We start from the raw sequence: 15,326 nt of genomic DNA, 5'->3' as shown, positions 1-15,326 counted from the left end.
ATAAACTCCAACTATTGGTCTAGATTTCTGATTTCTTTGTTGATATAATTTGTTGTCCTTTATAAATGATATTAACTTTAAAGTGCTCTGGACTGTGTAACTTTTATTTTTGAGCATATTTGTGCTCTTGAAACTAACAGACATACATAAAGCTCTCATCTATAATCATGATAATAGATATTGAAGATTCATTTAAAAACAAATGTATATGTATACATTGATGTTCATTTAAATTAGTATTATCTTTCTTTTACAGAGACAATGGAGTCAAAGCTATAGAAAACTTAATGACAAAGAAAGGAAAGTTTGATTATGTATTATTAGAAACAACAGGCCTTGCTGATCCAGGTATTGTCATATAAAAGTCATTAGGTTTTTTTGTCAAACATTATTTTTGTCTGGTCTTTGACTAAAATTGTAACAAGAATTTAGATGTGCTGTTTATGGTTTTGGTGGCTTAATCAATTATAACAGTTTATTTTGAAAAATGTTACATTAAAGAGACATATGACTGTGTAAAGAATACGATTACAATCTGATGGAAACATGTAAAAGGGGAGATAATTTAATTTACTCATTTAAAAAATAATCAGTATTACAAGGCTGAGGTTCCCTTTCATGGGTCACTCATAGTTCTACTTTTAAAGCCTCACTTTCTATAAGCTCTGATTCCTTTCACGGATTTGGCTATAATTTTTGGACCTTTTGGATTATAGCTCTTCATCTTTTATATAAGCTTGGGATTTCAAATATTTTGGTCACGAGCATCACTGAAGAGACATGTATTGTCGAAATGCGCATCTGGTGCAAGAAAATTGGTACCGTTAATTTTATTTATAAAGAGGGTGGATGGTAGTTATGGAAGGTTATGTTTCTCTGTCTTGTAGTAGTTTGTTTGCTCCTTCATTCATCAGTTTATTTCATCCTTTTGTCCCACTTTTGTATCAGCATCTGCTTGTGAACTTCTTGACAGAATTTTGTGAATCTTTCAAAGATCAATAATCTTACTCACATGAAGTTCTTGTGCAACTGATATTTTATAACTTTGATTTGGGTTTACTTTAGGATGTCATGGACTTTTTCATATCTCCATACTACCAAACCCTTATGATAGACATTTGAAAAATCAGAATATTTTATTTACTGAGAAATTCATCTAAATAGAATTTATGAAACAATAAAGTATGACATGCAAGTGTTTTTTTTCAACAACCAGTTTCTGTATTTATAGCTAATATATATGCAAAATGCCACTTGTATTCATTTTTAGCTCACCTGGCCCAAAGGGCCAAGTGAGCTTTTCTCATCACTTGGCGTCCGTCGTCGTCGTCCGTCGTCGTTAACTTTTACAAAAATCTTCTCCTCTGAAACTACTAGGCCAAATCAAACCAAACTTGGCCACAATCATCATTGGGGTATCTAGTTTAAAAAATGTGTGGCGTGACCCGGTCAACCAACCAAGATGGCCGCCACGGCTAAAAATAGAACATAGGGGTAAAATGCAGTTTTTGGCTTATAACTCAAAAACCAAAGCATTTAGAGCAATCTGACATGGTGTAAAAAATTTTATCAGGTCAAGATCTATCTGCCCTGAAATTTTCAGATGAATTGGTCAATCGGTTGTTGGGTTGCTGCCCCTGAATTGGTAATTTTGAAGAATTTTTGCTGTTTTTGGTTATTATCTTGAATATTATTATAGTTAGAGATGAACTGTAAACAGCAATAATGTTCAGCAAAGTAAGATCTACAAATAAGTCAATATGACCAAAATGGTCAGTTGACCCGTTTAGGAGTTATTGCCCTTTATAGTCAATTTTTAACCATTTTTCGTTAATTAAAGTAATCTTTTACAAAAATCTTCTCCTCTGAAACTACTTGGCCAAATTAGTCCAAACTTGGCCACAATCATCTTTGGGGTATCTAGTTTAAAAAATGTGTGGCGTGACCTGGTCAACCAACCAAGATGGCCGCCACGGCTAAAAATAGAACAAAGGGGTAAAATGCAGTTTTTGGCTTATAACTCAAAAACCAAAGCATTTTGAGGAAATCTGACATGGGATAAAAATGTTTATCAGGTCAAGAACTATCTGCCCTGAAATTTTCAGATGAATTGGTCAATCGGTTGTTGGGTTGCTGCCCCTGAATTGGTAATTTTGAGGAAATTTTTTTGTTTTTGGTTATTATCTTGAATATTATTATAGTTAGAGATGAACTGTAAACAGCAATAATGTTCAGCAAAGTAAGATCTACAAATAAGTCAATATGACCAAAATGGTCAGTTGACCCGTTTAGGAGTTATTGCCCTTTATAGTCAATTTTTAACCATTTTTCGTTAATTAAAGTAATCTTTTACAAAAATCTTCTCCTCTGAAACTACTTGGCCAAATTAGTCCAAACTTGGCCACAATCATCTTTGGGGTATCTAGTTTAAAAAATGTGTGGCGTGACCTGGTCAACCAACAAAGATGGCCGCCACGGCTAAAAATAGAACAAAGGGGTAAAATGCAGTTTTTGGCTTATAACTCAAAAACCAAAGCAATTTGAGGAAATCTGACATGGGATAAAAATGTTTATCAGGTCAAGAACTATCTGCCCTGAAATTTTCAGATGAATCGGTCAATCGGTTGTTGGGTTGCTGCCCCTGAATTGGTAATTTTGAGGAAATTTTTTTGTTTTTGGTTATTATCTTGAATATTATTATAGATAGAGATAAACTGTAAACAGCAATAATGTTCAGCAAAGTAAGATCTACAAATAAGTCAACATGACCAAAATGGTCAGTTGACCCGTTTAGGAGTTATTGCCCTTTATAGTCAATTTTTAACCATTTTTTCGTAAATTAAAGTAATCTTTTACAAAAATCTTCTCCTCAGAAACTATTGGGCCAAATTAATCCAAACTTGGCCACAATCATCTTTGGGGTATCTAGTTTAAAAAATGTGTGGCGTGACCTGGTCAACCAACCAAGATGGCCGCCACCGCTAAAAATAGAACATAGGGGTAAAATGCAGTTTTTGGCTTATAACTCAAAAACCAAAGCATTTTGAGAAAATCTGACATGGGATAAAAATGTTTATCAGGTCAAGAACTATCTGCCCTGAAATTTTCAGATGAATCGGTCAATCGGTTGTTGGGTTGCTGCCCCTGAATTGGTAATTTTGAGGAAATTTTGCTGTTTTTGGTTATTATCTTGAATATTATTATAGATAGAGATAAACTGTAAACAGCAATAATGTTCAGCAAAGTAAGATCTACAAATAGGTCAACATGACCAAAATGGTCAGTTGACCCGTTTAGGAGTTATTGCCCTTTATAGTCAATTTTTAACCATTTTTCGTAAATTAAAGTAATCTTTTACAAAAATCTTCTCCTCTGAAACTATTGGGCCAAATTAATCCAAACTTGGCCACAATCATCTTTGGGGTATCTAGTTTAAAAAATGTGTGGCGTGACCTGGTCAACCAACCAAGATGGCCGCCACCGCTAAAAATAGAACATAGGGGTAAAATGCAGTTTTTGGCTTATAACTCAAAAACCAAAGCATTTTGAGAAAATCTGACATGGGATAAAAATGTTTATCAGGTCAAGAACTATCTGCCCTGAAATTTTCAGATGAATCGGTCAATCGGTTGTTGGGTTGCTGCCCCTGAATTGGTAATTTTGAGGAAATTTTGCTGTTTTTATACGACCGCAAATTTTGAAAAAATTTTCGTCGTATATTGCTATCACGTTGGCGTCGTCGTCGTCGTCGTCGTCGTCGTCGTCCGAATACTTTTAGTTTTTCGCACTCTAACTTTAGTAAAAGTGAATAGAAATCTATGAAATTTTAACACAAGGTTTATGACCATAAAAGGAAGGCTGGTATTGATTTTGGGAGTTTTGGTCCCAACATTTTAGGAATTAGGGGCCAAAAAGGGCCCAAATAAGCATTTTCTTGGTTTTCGCACTATAACTTTAGTTTAAGTTTATAGAAATCTATGAAAATTTGACACAAGGTTTATAACCACAAAATAAAGGTTGGGATTGATTTTGGGAGTTTCGGTCCCAACAGTTTAGGAATTAGGGGCCAAAAAGGGACCCAAATAAGCATTTTTCTTGGTTTTCGCACCATAGCGTTAGTATAAGTAAATAGAAATCTATGAAATTTAAACACAAGGTTTATGACAATAAAAGGAAGGTTGGTATTGATTTTGGAAGTTTTGGTCCCAACAGTTAAGGAAAAAGGGGCCCCAAAGGGTCCAAAATTAAACTTTGTTTGATTTCATCAAAATTGAATAATTGGGGTTCTTTAATATGCCGAATCTAACTGTGTATGTAGATTCTTAATTTTTGGTCCCGTTTTCAAATTGGTCTACATTAAGGTCCAAATGGTCCAAAATTAAACTTAGTTTGATTTTAACAAAAATTAAAACCTTGGGGTTCTTTGATATGCTGAATCTAAAAATGTACTTAGATTTTTGATTATTGGCCCAGTTTTCAAGTTGGCCCAAATCGGGGTCCAAAATTCATCATTGTTTGATTTCATCAAAAATTGAATAATTGGGGTTCTTTGATATGCCAAATCTAACTGTGTATGTAGATTCTTAATTTTTGGTCCAGTTTTAAAATTGGTCTAAATTAAAGTGCAAAGGGTCCAAAATTAAACTAAGTTTGATTTTAACAAAAATTAAATTCTTGGGCCTCTTTGATATGCTGAATCTAAACATGTACTTAGATTTTTGATTATGGGCCCAGTTTTCAAGTTGGTCCAAATCAGGATCTAAAATTATTATATTAAGTATTGTGCAATAGCAAGTCTTTTCAATTGCACAGTATTGTGCAATGGCAAGAAATATCTAATTTCACAATATTGTGAAATAGCAATTTTTTTTTTTAATTAAGAGTTATCTTTCTTTGTCCAGTATAGTAAGCAAGAAATATCTGCAAGATTTTTTTTTAATTGGAGTTACCTTTCTTTGTCCAGAATCAACTTAAATCTTTGTTATATACAATATACAATGTATATTCACTTTTTACTACCAACTGATAAATTTAAATAATCTTTACCATTCAGTGATAACAAGCAGTTTTTTACATCATGTATTTAAATGAGTAGTAATTGTTGCAAACTCCATTAGAATATTTTAATTGAAATTAGTTTTGGAATAAGGGAAAGGGGGATGTGAATAAAAAATTGGGTTAAATTTTTCTCATTTGAAATTTCATAAATAAAAAGAAAATTTCTTCAAACATTTTTTTGAGAGGATTAATATTCAACAGCATAGTGAATTGCTCTAAGAGAAAACAAAAATTTTAAGTTCATTTGAATACATTCATTCTGTGTCAGAAACCTATGCTGTGTCAACTATTTAATCACAATCCAAATTTAGAGCGGAATCCAGCTTGAATGTTGTGTCCATACTTGCCCCAACCGTTCAGGGTTCAACCTCTGCGGTCGTATAAAGCTACGCCCTGCAGAGCATCTGGTTGGTTATTATCTTGAATATTATTATAGATAGAGATAAATTGTAAACAGCAATAATGTTCAGCAAAGTAAGATCTACAAATAAGTCAACATGACCAAAATGGTCAGTTGACCCCTTTAGGAGTTATTGCCCTTTATAGTCAATCTTTAACCATTTTTCATAAATCTAAGTAATCTTTTACAAAATCTCCACTGAAACTACTAGGCCACAATCATCTTTGGGGTATCTAGTTTAAAAATGTGTCCGATGACCTGGCCATTCAACCAAGATGGCCGCCACGGCTAAAAATAGAACATAGGGGTAAAATGCAGTTTTTTGCTTATAACTATGAAACCAAAGCATCTAGAGCAAATCTGACAAGAAGTTAAATTGTTAATCAAGTCAATATCTATCTGCCCTGAATTTTTCAGATGAATTGGACAACTGGTTGTTGGGTTGCTGCCCTCCAATTGGTAATTTTTAAAGAAATTTTGCCGTTTTTGGTTATCTTGAATACTATTATAGATAGCGATAAACTGTAAACAGCAATAATGTTCAGCAAAGTAAGATCTACAAATAAGTCAACATGACCTAAATGGTCAATTGACCCCTTAAGGAGTTATTGCCCTTTATAGTCAATTTTTAACAATTTTCATTAATTTGGTAAATTTATGTAAATTTTTACCAAATATAGTTCTCTGTTACTAATGGGCAAAGTTCATGATAGATATAATTGTAAGAAGCAAAATCGTTCAGTAAAGTAGGAACTTCAAACACATCACCATCACCAAAATACAATTTTGTCATGAATCCATTTGTGTCCTTTGTTTAATATGCACATAGACCAAGGTGAGCGACACAGGCTCTTTAGAGCCTCTAGTTCTTGAAACTTATTTAAAAAAATTGAAGACAGTTCTGCACAAAAATTTAATTTGAAAGATAAAAAATTTGTAAGGGTTCCACGGAACCCAGTGTCTCGCCTACTCTTTCTGTTTATCACAAGCTCAACAAATATGAGGAAACAAATCAATAAAATATTCCTGTTGATACTATCTTTTGATTGTAAGAAGCTTCTGTCCAAGTTTGGTAAAAATCCAGGATAGTTTATGTAATAAATGTTTAAAAAATTTAACTGCACACTGAATGCAGAAAACAAAATTTCCTTCTAGATACATGTACTAGCTTTTGATCATAAACAAGCTTCTTTCCAAGATTGGTACAAATCCAAAATAGTATAAGAAAGTTAAAAAAAAAATTAAAAGTTAAACCACAGAGTGAATGTGTTGTTTCGCAGCAAATCTAAGTTACTTTAAAAGTGAAATACAAAAAAACGGAATTTTTTTTTACAAAAATTTACTACTGGATACTATCTTATGATCATAAACAATCTTCTGTCCAAGTTTGGTACCAACCCAGGATAGTTTAAGAAAGTAATTAAAATTTTAAAAACTTTAACCACAGAGTGAATGTAATATTTCCCGGCAGAAAAACTAAGTTCATTTATATGTAAAATACGGGAAAAATGGAATTTTAATTTTACAAAATTTACTTCTGGATACTATCTTTTGATCATAAACAAGCTTCTTTCCAAGTTTGGTAAAAATCCAGGATCGTTTGAGAAAGTTATTCAAATTTCAAAATCTTTAACCACAGAGTGAATATTTGTGGATGCCACCAACGATGACGGAATGTAGGATTGCTTAGTCTTGCTTTTTCGACTAAAGTTGAAGGCTCAACAAAAATGACTGAAATGTTCTCTTGTAGATTGAGATAGTTCTTGTATACATCAAGAAACTGCTTAGTTTTAATATAAGAATAAAATTAAAAGTTTGAAGTATTTTCTCTCTTATTCTACTAACTTTCATTTTCTTTTCAGGTCCTATAGCTTCTATATTTTGGTTAGATGAAGAGTTGTGCAGTGATATATTTCTAGATGGTTGGTATAATTCAAACAATCAATCTAATCTGAAAATTAGATTTCTTTTGGTAAAAATTCAGTGGTTTAAAGTTAAAGGGGACTCAATCTCCCCAAAATATTTGAAGAAGTTTAAGAATACTCAAAATTTGGCTCAATTAAATGCGGGAAATAAGAACTTTTTTGTGATGCCCTTCTAAAGTTTGAATTTTGGTGGCGTCATTTTAACTGTTCTGAGTAAAACCCCTTTACATGTTTCCAATCTCTAACTTTAGATTGCCTCAACCTAATGATATAAAATTTATACACAATCCTTATTACCGCAAAACACAGATCAAATTATGAATTTTGTTTGTGTCACTTTAACTGTTTTAGAGTAATACCCCTTTACCAATGAAAAAGTTAAAGAATTTTTCGTTTTAGTTCTTTAACTTTAGCTAGCCTCAACCAAATGTGATAAAACTTATGCACAATGCTTATTACCACAAAACATAGATCATTTTGAATTTTGGCAGAGTCACTTTTACCATTCCAGAGTTATGGCCCTTTGTAAAGGGAAAAATTGCTGGAATTGTGGTTTCCCTTTTCTAATTTAACTTTGCCTCAACTAAATGTTATGAAACATATACACAATGCTTATTACCACAAAACCCAGATGAAGTACCTATCTGGGTAGAGTCACTTTCACAGTTCATTTTCATGTCCCTTACATTATATACAAGAGGGGGCATAATCTGCAGGACACATCCCCCACTTATTTTCTAATACTATATGGAATAGATTAACTATATTTGTTGTATGGAAATATTTTATGATGAACATGTAAACTCTGCAGGTTTGATTTGACAGTGCCATTTTTTCATGCTTCATTGCTCAGTGTTAAGATTTTTGTATTTTGGGCATTTTTTCTCAAACTATTAACAAAGGTCAACTATATTTTGTGTATGGAAGGATTGTAAGGTGTATTTGTGTGTCTGGTAAGTATTGTCTGACCATGACCTCATTTTCATGCTTATTAGTCGATGATAAATTTTCATGGTTAAGTTTGTGACTTAGATACTATATGCAATAGGTCAACTATAGTTAAAGCCTAGATTGATTGTAAGGTGCACATGTCTGTCTGCCATGGCACATCCTACCTTGACCTCATTTTCATGAAACATTGGTCAATATTGAGTTTTCTTGACTAAGTCTGTTTCTTTGCAACTTTAAGCAATATGTCACCTTTATTTTCTGTATTTGAATGATAGTAAGGTGTATATGTTGTTTTAGTTTATCTGACCTTGACCTCAATGTATTGGATCAAGTTAAGTTTATTTGATACTTGTAGTAAATTAATATATTAAAAACTATCAACTTAAAAACAATTATTTCGTAAAGAGGATAGACATTGCAGCCTGTGCACTTTAGTTACAAGAGTTATGTGACTGACCTTTCAGAGCTGTGATAATAATCAAAAATGAAAGCTATTATACCTCAGAGTTCTGGCAGACTGATAAAATTTCAACTTAAAACAATAGTATTTTCATTATTTTTTTGTTTATAATAATAATAATATCAAATAATTATCAATTCACACTATAACGCACAAGATAACAAATACAGTGGTTACAATTGGCATAACAAAGCACTAGCTTACAACACATTGGTAACATTTCACAACCAAATTAACAGTCTCGTGAGAATACACAGAAATCTTCTGTCAATGATTGTACAGTAATGTCATTGTCTTGTTGTGTATGTCTTGGTGAACCCTGTGGTGTGCTATCAGTAGATGAAGGAGTGGAGTTGACAGACTTCATGATCAGGGCAGACAACTCTTGGACTTGGTTCCATTTCTTTTCTCTATATTGGTTGTACATCTTACGGATACCAAGTGTAGTTGACTTTTGGATCAGCAGGTATTTACTGTAGCCATGACTTCCATTGATGTCTGCTGTAAACAAGTAGTGGTCTAGTTGCTGGATTTTGCCTTCTAATAAATTGAGTTGAGTAGCTGCTTGGTCATGTGCTGTGAGTAAAGTCTTGAGCTGCTGAGCATAGTCTAGGACAGAAGAGTATTCCATTATTGTATTGGAAGTATGTTGGTTGGAGGACTTGTAAAGTGATTGAATACCTTTCCCCAAATTATGCTCCTGTATATATATCTTTACAATTTACTCAAAATTAAAGTTAGCTTGGGTTGGGCTTGTGTTTGTACTGAAATCTTTTCACTGTTGTTACTTCCTTCAAAGAACATAAAAAGAGTATAAAACAAAACATTTACTTAATTAGTAAGGATTAATCAATTCATTATTAAAGATGAAAAATAAATAATCAAGTCATAAATGAAGATGAAGGAAATTAATTAAGTATTAATTGAAGGTAATATACATTATTCAAGTAAACAATGTACAACGAATGTAATGGTGTATTATGAACTTGGTAGATATCCTTTGATATATTATAGATTGTATAATATTATAAGATACGGCCAGGTTTAAACTTTTATCTCCTAATAATTGTATTCTTGAAAATTGTTACAAAGAGCAGGTAGGGAATCAATGTATTAACAGAAATAGTTGGATTTATCAACTGAAGTATTTATTGTTTAATTTGGGTCTGAATGATTTCTGGTATAACCAAGATAATTTAGTTGTAAATGACACTCTTAAGTATTTTGTCAAAACTAGAATATTTGATCAAGCTTATCAATATTTGAATCAGTTGTTGGATGGCTCGCCAAAGTGTTTTTTATATAAATACTGTGTAAATAATGTTCGTTTACAATTTTACCTTACTAAACATGTGAATTTTAGAGTGTATCTAACTAGAATAAGATTGTCTTCACATAACTTATTTGTTGAAACAGGACGATATCACGGGGTTAATAGATCAGAAAGAAAATGCACTCTCTGTACTTTAAATACGATAGAAGACGAGTTTCATTTTATTTTACAGTGTGATTGTTATAATGAAATTAGGAGGCAGTATATTAAGCCATATTATTATAAGCGTCCATCTTCATTTAAACTTATACAGTTGTTGGGCACAGAAAATGTAAAAGACATATGTAACCTTTGTAAATATCTTTTCCATGCATTTAAACGTAGAACAGACATGTTATAAGTTACCAATACTTAATATAGATTATTACTCTTCTCGGATGTATTCATTTATCAGTTATGTATGTTTTGTGTATTTATTTATGATATATTGTATTTGCATATTTATTATATTTGTACTGATGAGCATCATTTGCTCAAAGTAATAAAAGAATTGAATTGAATTGAAGTAGTAATTGAATGTAAAAGAAATTAATCAAGTTGTAAATGTATGTAAGAGTTAATTGTAAGCAATAATTAAAGATAAAAAAGATATAACAATGGAAAACAATAGATTTTTTTAAAATAAATCAGAAAAATGTTAAACACATTTTTTTTCATTAAAACAAGTATTATAATGATCGCCATAAAAAGTTATATGAAAGAAGCCATAATTTTATTGACTTTCCAGCATCATGTGATATTAAAACATTCCCATTGGCTACATTTCCATCTGTCATAAGTCCTTTGTTCTTGACCTCATTTTCATGGTTAAGTGACTACTTGAAGTATGTTTTTGTGTACGGTTAATTTCTTTCTTATTATGAGTAATATAATAACTATATTTAGTATGTGCATACCTTGCAAGGTCCTCATGCTCATCAGCTATGTTTTCACTTGACCTCATGGATCAGTGAACAAGGTTAAGTTTTCATGGTAAAGTCCATATATAAGAATTTATAAGCAATAGGTCTAATAGGTCCATACTTGATGAATGGAATGATTGCAAGATTTACATGTCCAACTGGCAGGTGTCATCTGACCTTGACCTCATTTTCATGGTTTAGTGGTCAAAGTTAAGTTTTAGACTTTTGGTCTTTTAAACCCCCTGCCATAGTGGAGGGGCATTAAGTTTTACCCTTGTCCATCTATACATAGGTATTACATCCTTATGTATGTCCAAAAATTTGTTTTCAGTTCTCTAACTTTATGTGCTTAATACCACCAAAACACTGATTAAGTTTAAATTTCCAGGCGCGTAGCTCCCTATACGCCAACACGCAGTTGCGTGCACATCGCTTCGGCATGCAAAATTAAAAAAATACAAATTAAATTTTTAAGGAAACACACATGTTGTCACTTTTTTAATTTCTGAAATTTCATTAAATAACGGCATTTGGTTTCAGAATAGAAGTTTTATTGAAGATCATGCATGACGAAATCGGACAGTGTAACTTGTCTCTTTTACAAGATTTGAATTTGTTATACGCAGTCTAACACATGTAGTTTCGGAGCACATTTTACAGAGTACGGTTTATCTGTTTGGAATGAGATGTATCAATCGGCATGAGATTTACCAGAACCCTTCGATATCGTTGAAATTATGCCATGGCGATGTGTTCGACGGACTAACAGAACAACTCATCCTGCAAACACGCCAAAACAGTATTGGAAAGTCTCATTATATTTTGCGTTTATAGACCATATGAAAATCGAATGCCTATAATAATGGAACTGGAGAGTGGAGTCACGTCTGGTATTATCAGAAAATCGCTTCTTTGTGTCGTATCTTCTTCCTCCTGTTGTAGGAAATATAACAAACGAACAAATCTCAACATTGTCAGAGACATACGAAACTGACCTGGTATGTAATTTTGACGAATTCAATTGGAAGGTCGCTCGATGGCGAACACGTACACTGGTTTATAACATCTCGCGAGTGCTACCGTGGAGATCTATCAATGTACTACGTCTGTTTAAATCAAATGTACCATCACCAATGAACAATGACAGGTTAGCATCGCTAGCATTACTGCATATGCATCGGGATAGTGTGAATATTGCCGACAAATAAATAGAGAAGTTCGTTTCGGCCTAGACCCGAAGAGCAGATTTTTGACAATTTCCAGTAAATTCTGTATTAGAAAAATGTGTAGTTTATGTTTTCAATGAACCATGATTTACTCTATTCAGCAGCTTTATAAATAGTTTTACATTCATAAATTGTTTATAAGTTCTATAACTACATGAAGCTCCTCTATCAACTGTCCTATGACCGAAAACCGAAAAAAAAACATTTTCCTGCATAAAAGGGTCCCAAAATTTTTTCGCCTCGCTCCGCTCGGCAGTAGTTGCTTGCACATCGTTTCTTTCTAGCTACGCCCCTGATTTCAGTGGCGTTACTTTTACTAATGTTGAGGTATGTCCCTTTACAATTGGAAAAATTGCTGATTTTTTTTTATTCAATTGTCTAATTTTAGTTTGCATCAACCGAATGTTATGAAACTTATCATAATGCTTACTACCCTAAAAAACAGACCAAGTTCAAATTTTATTGGCATTACTTTTTATTTCTAGAGTTATGCCTTTTTCAAAATGGAAATTTTCTGATTTTTTTTTTCTGTTCTCTTACTTGAGTTAGCACTCAACCAAATGTTATGAATCTTATACACAAGTCTTATTACCACAGAACACAGATCAACTTAGAATTTTGGTTGCATCACTTTGACTTTTCTAGAGTTATACCCTTTTCCAAATGGAAAAACTGCTAAATTTAGTTTCCGATCTCTAACTTTACTTTGCCTCAACCAAATGCTATAAAACTTATACACAATGCTTATTATTGCAAAACACACATCAAATTATGAGTTTTGTTGGTGTCACTTTAACTGTTCTAGAGAAATGCCCCTTTACAAATGAATTAAAGAATTTTTCGTTTAGTTTTCTAACTTTTGATAACTATTTAGTTAGCCTCAACCAATTTGTTAAAAATTATTGACAATGCTAATTACCTCAAAACATTGATCATTTGTAATTTTGGTGGTGTCACTTTTACCGTTCTAGAGTTATGGCCCTTTATAAAGGGAAAAAAATCTGGAATTGTGGTTTCCCCTCCCTAACTTAGGTTTGCCTTAATTGATATTATGAAACATATACACAATGCATATTACCACAAAACCCAAATAAAGTAACTATTTGGGTATAGTCACTTTTACAGTTCCTTTTCATGTCCTTTTATGGATCATTGATCAATATTGAGTTTTCTTGACTAACTATGGTCTGCTTTGTTTAGGAAAACATTATTTATTTTCCTGTAGTGTAAACATATTATTGAAGAATTTTTTGTATATAGCTACAAGAGTAAATAAATACTAGTACTAAATACCCCAAAAAATGTCATTTAAAAATAGGGATAAGGCAACAGGAGCAGTATTCTTATTAAGATCAATCACCTTGTATACTATGGTACTCAGTTTATGTACGGAGATTTAAAAAAAACAACATTAGCAGATGTTTTAAATATAATGTAGTTTGAATCTTTGATAAGAAACAAACTGAACATGGCATAGTAGTAAGAAGTAAAACTAATTGATTTCATTTAATATGTATGTGTTGTTTTCTTGTTTTGTCTTTAGGGCACGGTTTTTTAATTTGTTGGTTTACGGATTTTCTCCATGAAAAAGTAGGGTCGGTCGGTCGGGAAAAAAAAGGAAAAAAATATCTTTCAAGACATGCAAAATAAAATATATTTCACCTTTCTAATAATATGTTTGTCATACTATTTTGTCATCATTCTTGAATTTTAGTTTGATGAAATATTACTGCTCAGCTGTAAACATCGCATGACATTGTCTAAAAATGTCCCGTAAAAAAAGGGGGGTAGACGGACAAAGATGAAATTAAATCGTCATTTCACAAACAAGAAAAACAGATTACTGTCAGTAGCTCTTAATCAAAACTTGGTGAATAATAATAAGCTAGAAAACTGATAAAGAAAAAAATGTGAAACGTCGTACGAAAATAAGTTTCAACACGCGTGTCAAAAACGTAATAGACTCGTTCACTGGAAAAACGAGAATATAAGGTTAAATAATCTGTTTTATCGCTATTTTGCGCATTTTTCTTTTGATCTTTTTTTGTGATAATTTTCATATCATGCTTCTCGCCTGAGATGGAACAATTATCGCTAGAAACTAAGCATGCACGTGCATTACTAACGAAATTGACATTGAAATTGACAACGTTGTCATAGGTAAAATAGCGATAAACAGATTATCATTGGTCCTCTCAACTCGATTGCTTTTCTCACTTTCGCTGTACCAGCTCAAGCGAAAAATCAATCTCTTTGAGATGATCAACGATAATCTATAAGTCATTTGAATTCCCGTTTTTTATCCAAATGGACGTTATTTTTTTATTAACTATGAAACAAGAAAATATCAAATGATTTGTTAAAATTCCACCACATTTGGACAAGTCTATTTCTATGAGAATATGCATCTTACGGACTGGTGACAAATAAGGGAAACGAACTTATCGTGTTATTGGTTTTAAACACAGGTTTCGTTCCGCAAAATTATTTGCGCAAACAACATTTCAAGGTAATTAATAATTGATTTGTCTATTTTTAGAAACGTAAACTGGAAGTTTCTTTTTTTTACCACAGGTGCTTGAGGACAGGATCCTGTATGAGGCCCATATAGTCCCTCCCCCCCCCCTTTTTTTTTTTAAAATCATAAATCTCAGATTTTTCTATATATATCACTTATTTGTACCATATATATATACTAATATACCATATTTATACTCTAAATATGCATGTTTACTATCAACGTGAATCTCGACTATAGAGCAAAGCTCTATAGTCGAGATATAGTCGAGATTCACGTTGATAGTAAACATGCATATTTAGAGTATAAATATGGTATATTAGTATATATATGGTACAAATAAGTGATATATATAGAAAAATCTGAGATTTATGATTTTAAAAAAAAAAAGGGGGGGGGGAGGGACTATATGGGGCTCATACAGGATCCTGTCCTCAAGCACCTGTGTTTTTTACAACAGAAAGTGTCATCACTTCTGTTAGTGATTAATGCATTTCATTTCATAAAAAAAGTATATTTTAATTATTTTTCAGGGACAATGCATTTGTTAGGG

General features: G+C 32.3%; 1 protein-coding gene across 2 annotated transcripts in view; it reads left to right on the top strand.

Annotated features, from left to right (window-relative positions):
* The window catches only part of LOC134718848 (zinc-regulated GTPase metalloprotein activator 1B-like), a 49,591-nt gene that overhangs the window by 3,475 nt on the left and 30,790 nt on the right, over positions 1 to 15,326 (top strand). For both annotated transcript variants that reach the window (XM_063581647.1, XM_063581658.1), the window contains exons 5-6: positions 257 to 348; positions 7,321 to 7,380. In XM_063581647.1, coding sequence (XP_063437717.1) covers positions 257 to 348; positions 7,321 to 7,380 — 152 coding nt within the window. The remainder of the gene's footprint in view (positions 1 to 256; positions 349 to 7,320; positions 7,381 to 15,326) is intronic.

This window comes from Mytilus trossulus, chromosome 1 (genome assembly GCF_036588685.1).
Source record: "Mytilus trossulus isolate FHL-02 chromosome 1, PNRI_Mtr1.1.1.hap1, whole genome shotgun sequence".
NCBI classification, from domain to species: Eukaryota; Metazoa; Mollusca; class Bivalvia; order Mytilida; family Mytilidae; genus Mytilus; species Mytilus trossulus.
The sequence above is the reverse complement of the archived record's forward strand: the minus strand, read 5'-3'. Positions and strand labels throughout refer to the sequence as shown.